This window comes from Gobius niger (genome assembly GCF_951799975.1).
Source record: "Gobius niger genome assembly, chromosome: 16".
Classification (NCBI taxonomy): Eukaryota; Metazoa; Chordata; class Actinopteri; order Gobiiformes; family Gobiidae; genus Gobius; species Gobius niger.
In genome coordinates this window covers 20,286,532-20,308,119 of record NC_136867.1, presented here as the reverse complement: position 1 = coordinate 20,308,119, position 21,588 = coordinate 20,286,532, and the positions used below count along the sequence as shown (strand labels likewise).

Below are 21,588 nucleotides of genomic sequence, written 5' to 3'. Positions count from 1 at the left end.
CTATTTTATTAAGTAAGTAAGTGCTTTATTTGTCATTGTACACGCGTACAACAAAATTGTGTTCAGGTGTTAGTCCTGAGCCGCTGCGACTGAGTGCCACACTACTGTGGGCCAAGCTGAGCAGCATGTTTTTGGAGGTAGAGGATTTCTTAGCACCTGGAGGATACCTGGCTGGCTGCCTTCAGTCTCCTCTGATCCTCTGAAATGGTGCAGCGCCTCCTTGGTTTATCCCTGTTTCAGAGCGTGGTGTCCTGCACTGGTCAGCTCGTCCACCTCCTCCTTCCTCTTCCGCCTGTGCAGCTCCTTCCGCTCCACAACAGTCTTTCTTCTGGGAAGAGCTTATCCAGAACAACAGAAGGCATGTGTGGTTTAGCTGTGAGTCTTGCCCAGATACCTCCTCGTTTGTCCCATTTTTGTTTCCTGTGGAGTCATATAATGTCTCCTGGACTCTTGTCGACCACTCTTGTGTGTTGTTTAAGCTTTGGCGTCGCTCTGCATTCAGTATTAATCGTGTTATTGAACCACTACAGGCTCTTTACAGTACGATCAATATCTCAGAAGCGACGGATATCGAGCTGCACAGCGTTTGAGCGGCGCAGAGGCGCAGGGAAACACTGATCTTCCTACATGAGGGCGCGTGTGCGTGTGTGGTACGTCTCATTCACCACAACATCTCATTATAACCTTACGAGTCTGCGGAGTTAATAATAAAAACAAGCCGAGCGCGACCACAACTTTACAGCCCATAACGCAGTGTTGAAATATTACACAGAGAGTTGGAAAGCGCGTTTGGAAAGATCTGTGTTTGTGTAGTCGGTGTGGGCGATATGGTTGGATGCAAAGATACATATTACGTTTTCAAGTAATGTGAAGCTTATTTAAATTGGTTGCTTTTTATATCAACTTTTACAGCTCTTTTAGGTGCTAGGTGTTTTGTTTAACCGTAGCTGATCATTTTTTAAACATTATATAAGGTCATAATAACAGCCATCATCAACCTACATTTACAGCTTTTTATTCCTCTAACTTTCCCTGCAGCTCAGCAAAACAAAAAATAAATTACCCCCTGTCCATTCCTTGGTTGACACTGCTCTTCCTGTCTGAAAAACCCTATTCTTATCCTCCCCTGTGCTTGGCCTGTCCATCAGCAGGCTTCTCTTTCTCTGCCTTTGCCCAGAGCTCCCCAGTGACGCAGGAAGGAAAGAGGCATGAAACTATTCTGCAGAGCTGGCTTAGAGAGTTTATACATTATTTCTGGTATCCGACACAGTTTTTCCATTTCAAACAGGCTACAATAAAATGTCATTTGTTTAATGAAATTCCAAAAGATCATATAAACATCCTGCATGTTCTCATATTTGACAGGGTTTTTTAAATAAGCTTGGGACTATATGGATCTTATTTAGTTGTTTATTATTTTGTCAGTGGATTTTAATGAACACACATGGATTGTAGTCACACATAAGCATGCTCTTATTCATCCTATTGTACATATTTTTGGTTGTGGAGGAAACCGGAACTGAGAAAGGCCCGGCCTGTATATTGAATAAATAAATGGTGACGTGTGAACAAGCAGCAACTTCCATCTCTCTTGGTACAGCTGCGTTTTTTTGCCTTTTTCTGCGAACTGCATTTGGGGTTTCTGTGTTCCACACTGTTTTGCTGGATATTTTTGGATGTATGTGCTGACGTATGTGTGTTTTTGTGGAGGTTCAGCAGATTTTCTTGTGCAGAGTCCATAATGGTCCTGAAGAAAGCAGCTTAATAAAAGTAAACAGTTAACTTATGAGCTAAAGTCAATTGAGACTTACAAATGTCTTCTGAAACACTGAAGAAGCACTAAGAGCCCCCCACACCTGCAGCACAGTGGAGGCATCACCACAAGAGGCGATACAGGAAACAAAAAAGGGACTAACGGGAAGATGGTGAAAGAGTGTTGTGGAGTGGAGGGAGCTGCAGGAGGAAGAGGAAGGAGGAGCTGACCAGTGCAGGACACCACGCTCTGAAACAGGGACAGGCCCAGGAGGCGCTGCACCATTTCAGAGGATCAAAGGGTCACTGAAGGCAGTCAGCCAGGTTTCCTCCAGGTGCTACGGTTTCCTCTACCTCCAAAAACACCTGAACACAATATTGTTCTACAGTTGTATAAAGACAAATAAAGCACTAACTTACTTACTTACTTGATGATAATAATACTACTACTTTTTTTGTTGTTGCTTTTATACCCTTGCACCTGGTTGCCCCATATAGAGAAATTTGTCCACCCTCCAAATAATTCCACTGGGGTGTAACTTGTGGGGAACCGCAGTGCAGTGCTCCATTAGGACTAACCAATTCTGCATGTTCTTAGGCGACGTGGGAAACCAGTCTGCCCACACAAACCCTTCACTCGGCCTGGAAATCAAACCAGGGACTTTCTTGTTTGGCAAATCTTCTGTGGAGATACATAGACAAGTCTGCTCCTTTTCTTTTTTAAGGACTTTTGTTTGGGGCTGCAGACAGGACACTTCAGGGTGAAAGGAGATGAACAGCAAGGCGAGACATTCTACAAATGGGTCAAAGCCTGGATTTGAACTCACAACACTGAGGACAAAACACAAGGGGTTACACAAATCAGATTTTATCAATACAGACATCTTTATGAAAAAAACTATTGGGCCAATCCTTCAGCTATTTACATAACTACATAGAAGGCTCTAAAAAACCATTGCACATTTATTAATAATGTGGATAAGTTGTCCAAATGTTCTAGGCGATACATATACACAAATGCCATAAATCAAAACGCAAAAATTAGTGCTCATTTAAGACTGGTTAAGATTCAGAGACGAAACACCCAGAAAAACCACCCTTTTGTCATAAACTTCAGACTGGCAGACTGCGCAGTGTTACAGTCTTTACTCTGCGGTTTGTCCATTAGTATAAGTTTGTTGCTGTTTTGTTTCAACGTCTGGCAACGCCCACCCTCGCATTTTCCCTTCAATCTTCTCGGGGCAGGACAAACCCTTTCATTCGCCTTCCAAATGTCAACAAATCTATCTTCAAATCCTCCTGATCATTCTGTCTGTGTTCTTTGGCACGTTTTCCCCCTGTTCCTGCGTTGCCAGTTGGTGGATTTCAGTGCGACAGCTAAAGTGTAGGTGTGGTTGCCAGGTTGGAGGCATCAGTAAACAGCGTCTGGCGGCTCTTGATAATCCTGCCACAGACTCGTGCGTTGATCAGAATAGAGGGTTGACCTACAGGCGGAACTGACTTTGAAGAGAAGCAGCGATGAGAGAATGATGACGCACAGACTTGGCAACAAACGCTGAGTGAATTCACGCTTTTATTTATAAAACTTGGCATCAATGAAAGGCGCTCTAAAGATAATGTGATAGTATCAATCCAAATATTCCGACAAGTTTGGAAAAAAAAACACTTCATGTAATGTTTTGCCTTTCTCTTTTTCAGCATAGGTTGTCACAGATAGCAGATGACCTTTGTCTTTTTTCTTTCTTTGGTCAAAAGCCCTTCTTGTCACAACCGGGCACACTTTGTTAGAATATATAAAAAAGTATGTTGTGACTGGAATGGAGACCGATGAACCATTGAAACTACATAGGTCTGAACCCCCAAACTTCTGTTGATGGTAAATAGTCTCAACTTATATAGCGCTTTTACCCAAAGCACTTTACTTAAAGGAACAACTCACCCATTCACACTCTCATTCATATTCCAATGTACGGAGACACTGGAGGCAAGGCGGGTGAAGTGTCTTGCCCAAGGACACAATGACAGTGTTCACCTGCAGGAGATTGGAACCCCCGATCATGAGACGACCCGCTCTCAGCACCACTGTCTCCGATGGGTGAACTTAACCAACTTAAACGTATCTTGCCCGAGAAAGAAAGTGTGCTGTATAACATATGTACATGAAATAGATGAGTGGTTCCCAGAGTGGGGTCCCAACCACCCCTGGGAGACCTGGGAGTCAATTTTCATCCCCCTACATTTTCCAGCCATGTCCTAATGTGTTGAATGAGCACGGACCTATTCACCACAACTGCCTCTAAAATCCTGCACTGTCACTCAAAAAATTATTAATTCAGGTCCAAAGTGCCGTCATGCTTAATATAGAAGGTGCAGCTACGTGTAATGACCTGAGGTGGCGTAGTGAGTATAAAATGGCTAACTTGCATCTAGCCCCTTTAACTGTTCCCCACACTTTAATAGAGGCTTGGGATCATAATGCCAGCTCTGTCTCAAAACAAAATGTTAGTCTTTGGGGTTTTAATGTGTGCCAATTCAATCCTGAGGGCCACGTTTTAAAGTGCCTTTTACCCCATAGGCACCATTATTTTTTTATTTTCTCATGTAAAAGTTTAACGTTAGTCCTTGTGGAGTCTGCAGAATGATACTGGACTTCACTTTTGGGACTTTGCAAAAGTTGAGATATATTTGGGGACATTTTCATATAGGGGGGGAAGCATCTTTCCAAACAAGTCAATCTTTCTGTAAAGTGTGTTCTCTACGGTCCCATTATTGTATCTCTTACCCATTTCCCTTCATAAAGCTGCTATCGCTGCCTCCTGTGTCCTCCATCAGGACAAACCCCCACACACAGGGCCATATGCATCTCATCAGGGTCGAGCGCTTGTGTGTGACCTGTCCCATTTCTGTCGCAAATCACACCTGTTCAGGTCTTAAAGCCTGTAAAATACATTTAGACTCGTTACAATCACAACAACTGTCAGTGTCAGTCTTAAAACCTGATTATTGTTTTTTCCTTACTTTGCAAGTATATAGCAGGTCAATGGATTTGGGTCTCTTTTTTTAAACGCTTCTGAGATTAATCCTTTTTTACATTAACTCTGGTGATGATGGGACTCGCTAAATCTCTTTTTCAGTTTCTGTGATGTTCCAGACTCTTTTCATTGAAATGATAGCCATTTTTTTGTTGTTATTTTGCCTGACAAACAATGTCCAGAGGAAAGGCATGTTTATTTATGCCGCGCATTTCGTACACCTCATTGCAAAACATATTATTCTTGTCTGAAATGTTCACATCATATATCACCTAAGGGCCTTACTACCAAAAAAGGGACTTTCAGACAACAAACTAGGCAACAAAAAGTCTACGCAGAAACTAGACAAAGAAACCTGAGTACCACCTGTATAGCCCACATTGCACAGTTTGAGAATATTGCCCAAAATGTTTTACAAATCTAGATCATTGATGTCATGGTCTCGAGTAAATGTAACCTCAGTTAATCATCGCACCCTGGTGATACCCTGTCTTAATGTTCATTCAGTATTTTATCTTCATGAAAAAGAGAGATCTGGGCGGGAAACAAAAATACATAGCGCCTCTATTTAAGTTTAGTCATTTTACCTCCAGCGGAGCATTACTCAGCCTTCTCCTCTCTCCACCCCTCCACTTTATAAGACGCCGTTCAAAACATTGGCTCACACTCTGACAGCTCAACTTTACAGGGCAGGCTCGGAGCAGCTGTGTAGTAGAAGTATATTATAGTGTATTCATTATGTTTGTCCAAAGGATCTGCGTGGTACTGGGGTTGTTTGGAAGTGTTGCTGCGAATGATGTTGAGTATGACACGTTATGTGTCGAAAACTACGACAATGAAATTCCTCTGGATCAGCAGCAAGGTAAGATAATATTGTTTTAAGGGATTTCTCTATATATGTTTTTACCTAAATAAACTCAAATGTATTTAAGTTACTGAAAGAGTTTGATTTTTTTTTATCTTTTTGTTGTGTTGTCATTATAAAAGAGGAAACTCTGTAAGTTATTATCTTAAATACTCGTTCCATATGGGTTTTTACAGACACCAACCATTAACCTTATAGGGCATGAATAAATAAGTAATTTAACCAAAGAAATTGTGGTTATGGGATAAAAACCTTTAATAAAACATAATATTTCAGCCCAACATAAAGATAAGATAGAAAGTGTATGATGGTCCTCAGGGCTCTATCTCTCTAACCTGTTTTTTTTACCCTTAGTTTAGACCTGAAATAGTCCTAATATAGATCATGTTTGGATATCATGGTATAGATACTGAGTATACCACGATACCTGAGTTCATTTTATGCTTGGACTTCTTAGTCCTTAGAATTATCTACAATTCATTCTAATGAGACAGGCTTTGATTAATGCTTTAGCAATGTATTAAGCTTTTTTTTTTCCTTTAAAGAGACTAGATGCAAGTTCGTCATTTTATACTCACTACTGCCACCTCAGGTTTTACGCGTAACTGCAGGTTCTATATTAAAGGACACCGTTTTTACATACTGAGATATGTTCTTACCTTAGCTTAGACGAGTTTGTTTGTACCTGTCTGGTCTTCACGCGTGCCTTCAGTCATGTAAACACAGCACAGACGGCGTTTAGCCTCTCCTCTGTTTTATAGCTCTAAACGAGATGAAGATAGAAGCTACCAAGCTCTTCCACGTTTTCCCTATTTAAATATGGTTTCACTATAAAGTATAATAACACAAAATTAAACAATGTGTATTTTCTAAGCGGATCAAAAGGGAAACTATATTGTAAGGCGTAATAATACCAGTAGTAGTTCAACATCCGCGCAGTAATATCTTCACTTTACTGTGCGGATGTCGAACTACTCCTGGTAGATATATAATTATGCCCCTCTTTATTCATGCCTGATTTGATGGTAATGGTCTATTAATTTATGAGGTGGTTATTGGTGTGAAAAGTTTATGAACCTCCATGCGAGACCATCTTCCCTCATAACTTTGAGATATTATGTCCCTCCAGAATCTCCATCAATGGGCCCGTGCCAGGACAACGCCCCCCGCTGGGACCGGCTCTTCACGGCGCTGGAGGACTCGCACATGCGCCAGAACATGCTGCTCTCATCCGTGGAGCAAAACTGCGGAGGAGGGACCGCGCCGCTCAAGATGCTGTGGGACAAACTCACCAAGGGGGGCTGCCACATTTGCGCGCCCCACATGGAGAAGATCTGCAAGGCTTTAGGCGAGCAGACGAACTTCAAAATACACCAGGAGTTTGTGGAAATTATGAATTACAGCGCAGAAATGGAGAGGAATTTCAACTTGACATTGCAGCTGATTTTGTATCGGATTCACGAGACCAATTCCAGGCTGAAAAGGCTTGAAGATGGTCCAAAAATGGCCCCTCGCCCCACAGCGAACGGTGCAGCTGTAACAATGTCCAACAATGCGTTGAAAGAGCGGGAAGTGGGAAATCGATGGTTGGACAAAGAGGGCTCGGTTGGGAAGGCCCTGGTCGCCATAGCAACGGAGCTGCAAAAAATCCAACTCCAGCTCCACGAAGTGATCAAGGAAGCGAGAAACGAGGGCAGAGGAGACACATGAGGAAGCCAAGTGGGAAAAGATGGGATTGAATGTATAGTTATAAGAGGGACATGTTGCACAGCCTTTTGTACTGTATTCCATGATGAGTTATTTGTATATTATTCTCTATAAGTGTTCAGGGTCAGTTTTCTGAAAATGTACAGGCCAACTAAAGGGCCTACCTCACCGGCCCGGAGACCAGTTGGAGACTCGAGTTGCCGCTGGTCACGGAGATGTCTCTGAGATGTCCTCTGGAGATACGGTCGTCTCTGTGAGAATGAACAGGTTCGATTTCAGCACAGACTATGGAGACTTTTTCAAATCATGTGGTCGCTGCATGATCCCGGAGAGGTTTCACCAAGACTATCTGGAGACTCGCCTTATTGTGAGGGTACTTCTCGGAGACATCTAGTAGGAGACTAGAGTTGCTGTGACCAGTGGCAACTCTAGTCTACTAGTGTCAAGGCCAGTGCGATATAGGCCCTTTGAATGCGCACAATCAGTCCGAGTTGCAAAGACGTCTAAGCAACTCTCTCCGGTGAGATAGGCTCTTAAATGTTTAGTCTGCCACGTTAAGTCAGAGCCAGTTTGTAAATTTATGTTTATGTTTTCTGTTGCTCTGCATTCTCGAGTCACAATGGTCAAATTGTAGCTTTTGCATACTGCATTTCATTTCAGATTTTTCCGTTTTCTTGATGAATTAATTCCCTCTATCATGTCTTTTCTGCAAGTTACAGCATTTTGCCACAAGCTTTAAGTCCAGTTTTTGCTGATTCCACCATTTCCTTCCATCCCTGGTGAAAATGACTTGATCTGCTGAATTGCCACTTCTGACTGAAAAGGCAAAAATATGGCACTTCATGTACTTGAGTTACAGCCATGGACTTCTGCACATTTCTGCCTAAGTTTCCATGTGTGTTTTGTTGTTGTTTCAGGCTGTGTTTGCAAAAGCCAGATGGAAGCACTCAGTGATTTTGTGATTTTTTGAGGTTTCTCACAATGTTGATATTGCTTCAACCAACACTGAGATAACAATTTGATGACAGCCCTAATGTTGAAGCTATTCAAAATGTAATTATTTGAAAGTAAAACTAAATGAATGCACTTCAGAACTTGTTTGAGGAACAGGGTTTTATATTTAAATAAGAAGCCATACCGTTTGCTGAGAATTTGACCAGATTTTGTGTATACATGACAACTTTTTGAATTGCAAATTTGATTCTTGACTTAACTTGTGCCTTTTTCGCTTCATTTGGTGCAACAGATTCCCACAAACAACACTTGTTTGCAGAACTGCATAATCCGCTCTCAGTACTTGACATACAGACATGTTGATTTATTACATTGTGTCAAATAAAACACTATAATGTGATGTTGTTCCATACTCTATTCTCTTTATAATTTACAGGGTTTTCAGACTGGGTTTATTTGTCTGAGGTGCCTCTTTTTTTGCCTATAATTCCGCTGCAGTCTGGATGGCACCAATAAAGTTTAGCCTCTATTTAAACCAGAGCCAACCTCTCCCATTCATTAACCGCCGTGAGAGCAGTTTAATGCCTTTAAGAAATGTGGCCAAAGCTATTACTGCAGTTGTTTGTGTATTGCAGATACTGTATATAATGTTTAGCCTTATTGTTGTTACTTGTTGCAGTCTGTAATGAATGTTTAATGCGTTGGTTTCTTATTGCTAACATCTGCTGCTCCTATAATGAAATGCTGAACTCAAATTGCAGCAGTTATGCAAACCAAAACTTAAGGGGAGACACTGCAGGTTTTGGGCTAATTTGGGTCTTAACATATAAACTTTCACCTGGAGACATAAAAATACCTAATCTATACAGTGAAATGTTTAATTATTGCATTTATTCAAAGTTTGTCCATATGGGAACCATTTTCTCTCGATGCATTTTTATCACATACTGTATATATATATATCTCCAAGTCAGTAGCTTCTACAGACCTGTCACTTTCCAGCCTTGGACTTAACAATATTTTGAAGGATTTTTCAAAGGGATTTTTTTTATATCTCATTCCTTGCCTGATTTATTGAGGTTTTGAACTTCATAAAACAAGATGAAATTTAAATTTCTACAGATTTTTCCATTAAAAAACTACATATTCAAAATTGCATTTTCGAAAAGCTTCTTGACTGGAGCTTACAGCCTATAAGCCAGGGTAACGCTTCATTTGAAAGACCGACAAAACTCATCAAAACAAAGCGTTTTTGTCACGTTTTCATTTTTTTTTTCTCATGTTTGTGTCGCTCTTTTGTTGCATTTTCAACATCGTTTTTGTCTCATTTTTGACACTTTTTCCAAAAAGCTTTTAGATTTGGGTAAAGCCAAACTGGAGAAAATGTTCAGGCTGGGGGTTAAGAGAAGGGTTGACAGATATTCAAAATCCCCTCTGAAAAGGTCTTTGTAGCTAATATGGCAACAAAACAAAACCCTAACTATAAACCTGGCTTGATCCATTTTGTTCAGTTACACATTTAGGCATAAAAAGTCTTATTTTTTACTTAAAAACATAACATTTTTGATTTTTTCCCCTCATATATCAGTTATCTACAGCAGAAGTTTCAAATTGACATCTCTTAAGTTCAAAAGTTTCCCTATTCAGCTATTCCTTAATGTGTACTTTTGCTAATCAATGCCTCAATAATTCTTGCTAGTGATTTCTTGTTTGAAATGATTATAATGAGAATGTAGCAGAGGTGAAAGGAAAGACAAAGTATTGTTTTCTTAATGGAGCTTTTTGCAAATGATTGGTTTATTATCATTTTGGTTTGTTATAATGCAACTTGGCAGTCAAATAAATATAGAGCTTATTCCACAAGGTTAATCAAATTTGTCTTTTTAAATGTGCCTAGTTACATTTGTGTATAAAAGGTGAGTTTAAAAACAAAGCTGAATATCAAATTGTGAATGACTTTCCTTGTCACTTTTGTCCATCTCCTTTGTTCTTGTCTGAAAGTGTGCACCTTGTAGCCTCTTTGAACAACAGATCACTATATTGACAATGACAAATCATAACAGGGACCTCCTCGCTCACTCACCCGCTGCAGATTTTGACGTCTTGTTTTGACACGCCGCTGCACACCGTGTTTTATCCGGCACATTTCGCCCTCGTGTTCCTCTTTTCTCACCCGTCACTGAGCCGTCACTCTCCCCTCTGCGTCGCTTATCTGTATGCCAATGCCATCATCTCCTGCCTCGTCCTCCTCATTTATCTCACTGTTGCATCTCTCTCTCTCCATGTCCTTATTCTCTCTCTGCTCTCCTCTTCCATCTCCCTCACTGCTTCTCTTGCCTTTCCTTTGGCCTTCTCTCTCCCGTGTGCGTGTCCTCTATATCTCTTCCACCATCTCATTCAGCGATGCAATAGTAGCACTGTCATCTCACAGCAAGAAGATCCCCGGACAGGGCAGGGCCTTTAAGTGTAGTGTTTCTTCCTGATGCTCTTAACACTCAGGTTAAGGAAAACTCCTCAGGGAAATGTGTTCTCTGCATTTGACCCATCCTTCAATGCTGCTGTAATTTACTTACAGAAAATATTGTTTTAAATGTTTTTACTTAATTCAAGTGTAAAAAAATTCACTTGTTTCAAGACTTTTTTGCAGTGAGATCTTTTACCAGGCCAATGTCTTAAAGGGTCTAGATGCAAGTTCGTCATTATATACTCACTACCGCCACCTCAGGTCGTATGTGTAATTGCAGCTTCTATATTAAGCTCGTGCATGACGACACTTCGGACCCAAATTTACAACTTTTTGAGTGACAGTGCAGGATTTTAGAGGCAGTTGTGGTGAATAGGTCTGGGCTCATTCTACACATTAGGACATTGCTGGAACATGCCGAGGGAGGAAAGTACATAACTTTAACATTTTTAAACTCCGTATAGTCCCTTTAAAGGAACAGGCCACCATTTTTACATACTGAGATATGTTCTTACCTGAGCTTTTTTTTTTACAGTGTCTGCAAGCTCAGTTTCAATTGCGTTACAAAAATGTTTGCACCTCCATCATTTATCCTTGTCCTACCTACCACTAAAAGAAAAAAACACGTAAATAGGTTCTTGGCAACTCAGCCTGACTCTCTCCATGCATGAGATACATGGGAAGACATTCTGGGATCGGGAGGTGGGACTGACAAGCGTAGAGTGAGGCACAGAGAACCAATCAGAGATACACGGATGTGACGAGGTTGTTTGTAGTCTTTCACAAGGTGAAACTGTATTGTACTGATTTAAGCATGGCCAAACACAGTTCTGTTTTTCCTGATATGAATGCGATGAAGACAAAACTATGGGTCTAAACACAAGGAAACTTCCCACTTATCTCGTGCATGGGGTAAGTCAGGCTGGCTTGCCAGGCTAATATGTTCCCCAGAGGCCTCTCCAAAATGAATCCTAGAACTTTCCTTGTTAAATAAAAATGAAGGATCATCTCTCTCACACACACACACACGCACTCTCCTTTCTATTTTCTCTCCCCATCCTCTCTCACCTCTATCTTTCTATCTCTCCTTCCTGCTTCTTTTACTCTTGTTACAAACCAATCAATCTTGGCTGGCGCTCAGCTGGCACTTGAAGGTGACTGACATTACATGCTCTGAAATGTCAAACACAAACACACGCCAATATGTGCATTAAAGCGCAAGGAAAACCACATTTACGAGAAACGTGTTGTGCTTTTGGAAGATTTTAATGTCACAGGACCACGACATCACTGAACAAACGACACACGATTGGCACTTTCTCAAAAGCAAAGACAACATTACAAAATACTAGAGCCAAAGCTTCAATCAACATTTAGCATCGAGTCTCTTATGTACAATCAGTGCGCAAACCCAATTCCAAAACGCTGAAACGCTGTGTAAGATTTTAACCAAAACAGAAATGGTCTGGGAATGTCTCTTCTGTAGTGTTTTTCTATCAGCCTATAGCCTATAGTTTAAAGGACCTGTACCCAGTTTTTTCAGCCATCAAACTGATTTTATGTATCGTGAAATCAATTTTAAAGTATATTGTGTTCGCAGACAGTGTGGGGGAAAAAACAAAGCGATTGTAAACCCGGACGTAGCACTGGCACTTAAAGCAGCACTAAGTAACTCATGCCCCTAGAGGCTATAAGTGGCACGGCAGGTGTCGTAGCATGTTGCGTTTTTTAACTCATTAATTGCCCATGAGAGTAAATACTGCACTGATAGAAAAGACAAAGGGAGAGAGGGATATTGTACATCCAATTACACAATGGAGATCATTTTTTCCCCTCAAACTTAGCTGTAAATACTGTTTAAGTGGCGCTAGCCCACAGCTAGCTTTGCCCGTTAGCCTGTTAGCTTCTTCTTCGTGATTCTATTAGTGTGTATTGGGCGAAGTTGCAATTGTTTATTAAGGCAAACAAGTTACTGAGTACTGCTTTAAAACAAATCTGTCTGATGCAGGCCAGTAGTTGTAAACATTATTGTACCTGAAGGGTGTGAACCTTGCTTATAAATTCATCCTCACGAAGAATCGGGATGTTTGGAATGCGTTCAGAAACGTAGGAATTGAATTGGACCATAACTATAGCATTTAGCTCTAGCACTAACTAGCTTTTTGGTTAATGGGGAAAAATCGGGCAGCAGCTTCTCATTTTCAATACTAGTCACTCATTTCTTCTTCTTATCAATTAGTCTTTCATTACCCTTATCGAAACACTTTTGGGATCTGTTGCTGGCATTCAGTAAAAGGTTCCCTGGTGCCTTGGAGTTCTAGTGGGGAAAATGGGATTTAATGAAAAAAAAAAAAATAATCATCACATTCAGGCTTTGCACCGAGTCCCAGCCTGTTTTGAAATTGAGGATGCATTTCATGGCATTGTGAGAGCTGTGAATGTATCCATCTATTTTATCGGCGAGTCCAGTATCTCCTCGTACTCTTCCCGTTGGCGTCTGGGCACGACTCGGGACGGCAGCAGCTTCATCGCCACCATCCAACTCACGCTTATCAAAATCACCACGTTTCCAATGATCTCAAGGGCGGATGGCGGTTCGGGCAGGACGGCGAGATAGAGGAGCATGGCGAGTGGCACTTCGACGCTTTGAGAGGCTGAAACTATGGCGGGGTGCAGCCTCGTTAGGGCATGGGTCATTCCGAGGAAGGCCGCGATGGAGCAAGCAACCAGTCCCAAGATAAGACCCCATGCTGTTCCGCTCATAGGCCAAGACCATCCCTCCTGGAGCAGGGCAAGGGTCGCAGGAGCCAGGAGACAGCCAGTCCAACTCACGGTGAAAAGGGCAGTGCCTACGCCGATTTTCTCCTTTAGCGACCGGTATCCCACGAGCGCCAGGGCCATCCACAGTCCAGCAAGGGCCGACAGCGACCAACCAAATGCCCCTTTCCAGAACGTAACGGGGTCGGTAGGGGTGTCCACGTTGTATTCATCGACCGTGGGAAGCAAGACAAGAGCCAGTCCGAAGAGTCCCGCGACTATCGTGACCCCGTCCGTCAGTCCCAACCGTTCTTCGAGGAGCAAAAACGCGAGGGTGGCGGAGAGGGCAGTGGTCGCGAGTCGCCACGTTGTTGTAGCGTTGCCGTTGGAGATGAATGTCAAAGAAGAGTAGGCGCAACACAGGGAGAGGGAGTACGCGATGCCGTAGAAGACGAGGCGTAGCCGATAGCCCCTAGGTCCGAATGGATTTTCCCCTTTTTGTAGCGGGACAGCCACGGAGAGGAGTTGAACAACGGATCGCACCAATAGCAAAAATAGCGGGCCTAAATGAAAATGTTCAGATGCCACTCTGGTCAGGACAATGAGGACGCCATGCGCCAGGCCGGCCCCAAGCAACCCCACCCACGTAAGCCTAGATGCAGACACCGAAGCTTCACCAAAGCTGGCCAACTGCTCTCCAACTCCTTTCGCAGAGGTTGCCTTGGGTGCCCTCCCACTCCCATCCCCTCCCTCACCACTCGTCCCAGCAGCGGATGGAGATTTCGGGGTGCTGTCCTTATCTTTGGAGGTAAATAAAGTCAGTGGCCATTTCTTTCCCTCTGTTAAGCGCTTTTTGTCCGATGTTTCCTCCAAGAAAGAGCCAAAGTCCTCGAAAGATGGGGCGTCATCGTAGCCCTCGTCTCCGGGCTGCGGGAAGTGGGTGTGGACCCCAGGTTGGGGGGAGTAAGGGGTGCGCGTGGGTGTGGCGTACTGGGCGGTTACTGTGTGTGGGTGGATCTTGACTCTCTTCTTGGCAGTGCCCAACAGGTGAGCAGACTCCATGGTGGGACGTCAGATTATAAAGACACCTGAAATAGAAAGAGTCACAAAGTTAATTGATGAAAGAACAGATGAATGAAATGTAATGTGAACAGGCTAATCCCTGCAGTGTCCGACCTACGACATAAGGTTGGCGAAACAGCCCCCAAAATCCTGTCCTTGCCGTTCACTCTGATGTCATCTCTCTCCAGACAGGCTTGATATCTGATGTATCTGTAATATCCGGGACTATAATAGCGACTGACTCACTCCATTGTCCGCTTGTGTTTGGTATAATATCTACAACAAATCCTATGTGCGCAAAGACGTTATAATGAGTAATGACTCTATTGATTTGACAACATATGTGACAACCAAGTGACTACCATTTCAAAACATCTAGCAATCTGAACTAGAAACTCATTTGCAATTATCAATATTTGTGTACTTTTCCATCCATCCATCCATCCATTTTCTTCCGCTTTATCCGGGGCCGGGTCACAGAGGCAGCAGTCTCAGCTGAGATGCACAGCCTTCCCAATCCACGCACACCTCCTCCAGCTGTTCTGGGGGGACCCTGAGGCGACACCAGGCCAGCTTGGAGACATAGTCCCACCAGCGTGTCCTGGGTCTTCCACGAGGCCTCCTTCCAATAGGACATGCCTGGAACACCTCCCGAGGGAGGTGGCCAGGAGGCATCCGGAACAGATGCCCTAGCCACCTCAGCTGGCTCCTTTCGACGTGAAGGAGCAGCGACTCTGAGCTCCTCACCCTATCTCGAAGGGTGCACACAGCCACCCTGCGAAGGGAACTAATTTTGGCCGCTTGTATCTGATATCCGCAATCATTACCCAAATCTCATGACTATGGGTCAGGGTAGGAACGTATATCGATAGGTAAATCGAGAGCTTAGTGTACTTTTTTTTTTCAAAATTAGACCTTTCATGAATCAAAGAATGGTCAGTACGTTCAACAAGAAACTAGGCATTCTGTAAGGGCATAACTAATCTCTTCACTGACCAAAGGTTATGGGCATGGTAAATAGTCAAGGGCTCACTGTCTCGTACTATATCAAAGCAGCTTATACATTTTTGCACCGTGGTATCAAAATCACTGTTATTTTGTTGTATCCAAGTCGAGTTTTAAATTTTAGCACTGTGACAATACTCCCTGAACAACTTTTACATTTTCTAGCACGCGTAACATTGTCCTGTTGGAATAAGCCCATGCTGTGAGTCATTGAATAGCCTGGTCATTCACCAGCTTATTCTTTGGACACAAGGTTTTCTAACATGCAGCAAAGATCCAGTGGGTGAGTCAAGCCTATTTTATTCAAACTGAATTGACATGTCCTTATAAATTATGAGCATCTAACCTTTATGACACCACCTTCAATGTGTTAAAACTGCTTAGAGTAACAATTACAAAAGATCTTTGCACCTCAGTTTGACCTTTACCTTGAACCCAAACTCCTCCTCCCCTCCTCTTTCTGCCATTGTGCATATTAACTTTCTGATTTATGCCTCCGAAGTCCTCGATCTCCATACCATTTGCATACCACCTGATTTGTCTGCGGTCCCCTTCATGGGTAACTAACTCACAAAGCGCCGGAGTTATAGCCCTCTGCAGTACAGTCATAGCCACACAGGTGCTGCAGCCTGTAAGCTCCGGCGTTTTCAAGGCTGTCGAACATTTGCCACTTCAGTGCATACAGGGTGAACATCTTCCAGACGAAGAGGTGCTTTGCATAAAAACAATCTGTGAGAGAGATGTGAAAGACCTTTTAATTATGAATCCTCTCATTACAGGTGATGGCTTAATTGCAGGTTTCTTCTTGTAGTTTGACTTGCGCACTTGATTGCTTTGTTATTATTTTAGTAACCTTTGTGCAGTGACTTTTAGTGTCTAGATCTGGAAAAGCAACTGTGCTTGACTTTAATTGATTCTTTTGGGAGACAGGGCAGCTGCAAAGTGATTTAGAAATAAGTGACACTTTGTTGAAATTTGTATATTTGCCCTTGATTTGAGCAGGTTTGCCAAGTGTTTTCTTTTTCAAAAAGCACTTTTCTGAAAACAAATCTCATTTTACTTTAAATGTAATAATTACCAGTTAAGAAATACAGTACATTTCTTTACTTGGCAAGTCAAAAATACTCAAATGAATGTACATATTGATAATTACAGTCATTTTACCTTTTCCAAGATATCTACATTTTATTTGCAGTGTAAAAAGACACCACAAATACACAGATTTAAATAATATTAGCATGTTGCACAAATGTTTTATTTTTATTTATTTGACCTTTTTTAAACCAGGAAAGTCCCGCTGAGATTAGGAATCTCTTTTCCAGGGAAGTCATGGGCCCAGAGAGTGAACCTATTGTACATGTTTTAGTGATAGGGGAGTACCTGAAGAAAACCTGCGCAGACAAAAGGACATGCAAGGAAAGAGAGGCCTCTTCCAGGTGGGAATTGAACTGGACATTGTTGCTGTGAGGCATGAGCGTTAACCACTGTACCACCATCGTTCAACATATAGCTAGATGACATCATGAAATCGTTTCTTATTATTTAGTGCAGGGCAGAATCTTTCATGTGGTGCACCATGGGTCACCATTCAGTTACACCTTGCTGAAGCGTGCCCATCCTATAAAGTAGAGCCCCAGGGAGTATTTTAAGGAGATGAGGCCATTTTAAGTCATCATAAATTAGTCCTTCCTTTTGAGATATCAAGGCTCACACTTGTCTGTCCACCACCTACACAGGTAAGCTTCACAATCTCTAGTGGCATAATAGTTAGCATACCCCCCTTACAATTCATTCTGGAAGCACAGGGATCTTTTTGTATGAGCTACCTGATCTGCCCTCATGTCTATGGCTGTTTTTCCAGCAAAACACACACAGCAGCTTGAGATGTGCACCTGATTTCTCTTTCTCTCACTGCATACACACAGCAGTTGCCACAGGAATCTGACTTGCCCGCAAATACGGCAAAAGTCTCTGCTTATGTTGTGTGCAGAGAACAATATGGGACAATGCCTCGTTACCTAAGCGCGATGTGGGAGGATGAATGAATGGATAGAAATAGACCTGTTTGTGATGCGAGTCTCTGACTAACTCTGTATGCAATCAATCACCAGAGGAGGACGGGATGGATTACGGTATTTCCGTTTTAAATATATCTCTGAGGTTTGATATTACGTTACATAAATCCTCATATTTCCTGTTTGCTTTTTGGGGGGGAACTAGGTTATAGCTGCAAGACATATAGGCAGGATTTTTCGCTCTCTGCAGAAGACATTACATCTTCCAAATGACTGCAGCAGCTAATTTCAACCATTACAGCACGTTTTGATTAATTGTTCCGCTCTATAATGAACCATTGTGCAATTAACTGAATATGCATGACCCCAACTTTGCTCATTATTCTGCATTTTGTGAGCACACAGGGTGACATATGAAGAGTTCATTTGCAAAAGCAGATATCTCCGTTTTGATTTTTTTTCAAAATCGTTTTGTATATTTGTTATTGCACGCAATAGATGCCACTTCTGAAGCTAAAGTTGTGTGAATTTCATTAAGAACAAGTGACTTAATATTTTTAAGGCACTGAATCAAATCTGGTAATGAAAACACTGCTATGTAAAGAGAAATGTTGAAGCATACGTTCAATGGCACTTGGCATCTGTTTTTGCAAATGAACTCTTCATATGATAAATGTTGCTTCAATAGGCACAAATTGAACCTGTTTTCACGATGTATGCAACAGAAACCAAATGAGGGTCAAAGTTGGTTATAAAAATAGTTTTCATAATTTGACAGCATATTTTCCAACATATGCTGCTTCTCCGGAATGTAAATTGGTTGGGATTAAATATGCTGATATTGGACATAATGAGGAATAAGAATCTAGAGAGTCTTGTATCACCTCAAAAGGAATAATTAAAATCTTTTTCCAAATGCAGCATATGGGGCACTGTGGATTATGCACAACATTGATGCATATGCTGTACTGTCACAAGTCCTTTTGAAGCTGCCTGGCCAATTAGCAATTTCACTAATAATGATTTTGGGGGATTGCGTTTGATCAAACAAATGTGATTTCCTACTGACACAATATTGGCTGACATAAGTGTGTGACATGTGGGTGACAAGTGAGTGACAAGTGATGTCTCCTCAAGGCAAGACGGTCCCTGCCCCTGGTTTGGTTCCTGGAACAGATGGGGCCTTTTTCAAGTGGAGTTTGCATGATTTCCCCGAGCTATTATCCTGAACAAACCTTCGTCAAGATGTGGAGAAGGGCCTCTGCAGGGCACTTCATCGCTCACTCAAGTCTCAAACAGACATGTGTCAGTCGGGTCGTTATAATATCAAACCCAAGAACGTCACTATTTTTCAAACCCGGTGCCTGTCACTTGTGATTTGTTGAGACGACGCAGATGGTTATGAATCACTCCGAGCCCTCTTCTCTTTGGAGATACAGTCATGTCCGGCCGCTGCAAATGACACTGTACAAAAGGTCACGCTCCTTTCACTCCACTTCTCCTAGCGGCTGATGCCAAGGCGCTCATCAATGATTGAGATATACTGGGGGGGTCAAGTCATCCGTATATAAATGGCTTACGTCTGCATATTAAAGTCAAGCCATTGGAGGTAACAGAGACTATTCGACTTGACATGACACTTCTAGGCCTATATGTGACATCTTGAAACCTTCTTGATGATATAGGCTGCAGACCTCAAGTTACCCATGAGATCAGGGTGTTCCTCTCTGCTTATCTCACGGTAATTTACTATTGTCGATGATGCGGCTGAACCTCTGCAATGCCACGTTTCCTGCTGCTGGACAAACCTATAGTTACTCCCCAAGAAAATTCTCATTGTTTGATCGATTTACTTCATCAAAACCATGCTTCATGCTTAATGCTTGAGGACGAGGTAGATCAGATAAGACATAATGATCATTGTAAATCATTCTGTCCAAAGCAGAGACATTTAGCTGTAGACCTACAACATACATGTGCTTCCAATAATGAATCATCTTCTATATTAAGACTTGCGTTACGTCTATAGGGAGGTGCGTCAACGTCTGGCCGTTTGGGAGACGTATGGCGTGTGTGTGCTTTTTTTTTTTTTCCCTCAAGGTTATCTGGGTTCCTGAGATGACGCCAGAGAGTTGAAATAGACACGCGTAAAAGTCCTTAATGACAAAAATACGTGATGTCCTCGCCTTGGTCAGCGCACACTTTTACGCAGCGTCTGTCAGGAGGCTGGCTTGATCCATTGCGCGCCCCCCGTGTTATCTCACAGCTACCTGCAAGGTTTTGTTGTGTAACCAATATTTGTACAACGCGCAATGCAAAGTCTTTAATGGTCTGTATTAGCGCGGCGTGATCAAAGTCAGGTAGCGCGCTGTTGTAAGTTTGTTCCAATGTGTTATGTAGTTACGTAATAGCCTTAAAAGGGTGAGACTATTTGCCTAAGCGTTCAATTAACTCACCTTTGACTTGGACTTCTTCACGTTTTCGCAATCAGGCGCGCTCCAAGACGCCCCATCGCCTCATTTCGGCCATCCTCTTCCTCGTCCCACCTCTGCAGCAATGCTTCGCTTTCCCCCCCACAACAACAAGGACGCTGCGTTTAAATGCCCTCGTTCCTCCCTTCGCGCCGCCTGGTCCCCCGCTCACCTCAGCGCACCCTCCACGACGGTGACCTGCTCCTCCCGCGTGCAGCCCATCACTGAGGACCGATGCACACAGACGCTCCTCCTCTGCTACTGCTGCTGCTGCTGCTGGTGGTGGTGGATTCAGATGGAGAAAGGGAGAGAGGGTGTCTGAGCATGCGTGGCAGACCTGTAACACCAGCTACTATGCTCTCCGGTCGTGGCAATGTTTCCAATACTGTTTAATAGGAGAGTGGATGAGAAAATTGGTGTCAGCCGGAGAGGGTCGTAAAGGGAGAGACGACATCCCAATGATCATGAATGCGCGTAAAACAGGGGGAAGCAAATGGCAAACAGTCTACTTGACAACCCCTTGAAGATTATATCAGATATAAGCTGTTATTGGCATATGCAAATTCAGATGCTTCCCTGGGCAGCACAATAGCCTGCATGACATTATTAAGGTTGAGGTAGAGCTTATCGTTTGAAAATGCCACCGAAGCAACCTGCCAGGAGCTGTGAAGAAGCATAGTGTAAGCCCGAGGGACCTTTCTCCAGATGTTGTGCCAGATGGTTTTGAGCACCTGGGGGATCAGCCTCCAGTGCACGTTTTAGGTTTGCTACTTACATGTTTTCAGCCATCAGATGCCCTTCCTCCCAATGATCTTCACTTAACCAGGTTTGTTATCAACTATAGTGGGTGGAAAAAGTGAGAACACAGTTTGGAATTTCTTACATTTCTGCCTATATAGCTCATAAAATGTGGTCTGATCTTTACTATAATCACAAGAATGAGTAAACAGTGTCTGCTTAATGCCACCCAAACATTTACATTTTATCATACATTTCATTGGCCATAACATGTAAACATTCAGTGTGGAATAAGTGAGTACACCCCCTGACTAAGCAAGTTTATGCAGACATTTAGAGACTGGTGTGATCCAACCTGAAGTCCAATCACTGAGGTAGAAGAATTGTTGATTTGTATGAAGCTGGAAAAGGTTACAAAATCATCTCTAAAAGCCATGATGATCATAAATCCACGGTTAGACAAATTGTCTACAAATAGAGAGAGTTTGGCACTGTTGCTTCACTTCCAAGTGGGGGCCGCCCTGTAAAGATGCAGAGTAGAATACTCAATGAGCAAAACAAAACAAAAAAGAACCCTAGAGTGTCAGCTCAAGACAGAAACATCATCTCTGTTGACACATCTTCAATATGTAAAACATTGAACAAGAATGGGGTTCATGGAAGAACGCCACAGAGGAAACCATTGCCATTGCTATTGCCAAAAACACCAAAACTTTATCCTGACTGTGAAGTACGGTGCAGGGAGCATCATGGTGTGGAGGTGCTT

General features: G+C 42.6%; 2 protein-coding genes across 2 annotated transcripts; one reads left to right on the top strand and one right to left on the bottom strand.

Moving 5' to 3' along the window:
• The first annotated feature begins 5,350 nt into the window (after positions 1 to 5,350).
• On the top strand, positions 5,351 to 7,423 carry LOC306976004 (uncharacterized protein). Its single transcript, XM_079573836.1, has 2 exons — positions 5,351 to 5,646; positions 6,779 to 7,423. Exons 1-2 carry the CDS (start codon positions 5,523 to 5,525, stop codon positions 7,357 to 7,359), a joined length of 705 nt encoding a protein of 234 aa, XP_079429962.1. The 5' UTR covers positions 5,351 to 5,522; the 3' UTR covers positions 7,360 to 7,423.
• Positions 7,424 to 12,733: 5,310 nt separating this feature from the next.
• slc35g2a (solute carrier family 35 member G2a) lies at positions 12,734 to 20,370 on the bottom strand. Its single transcript, XM_079573793.1, has 2 exons — positions 20,070 to 20,370; positions 12,734 to 14,619 (listed from the first exon to the last, which is right to left on the bottom strand). The coding sequence occupies exon 2, from the start codon at positions 14,591 to 14,593 to the stop codon at positions 13,223 to 13,225; it is 1,371 nt and encodes a 456-aa protein (XP_079429919.1). The 5' UTR covers positions 14,594 to 14,619; positions 20,070 to 20,370; the 3' UTR covers positions 12,734 to 13,222.
• Positions 20,371 to 21,588: the final 1,218 nt, after the last annotated feature.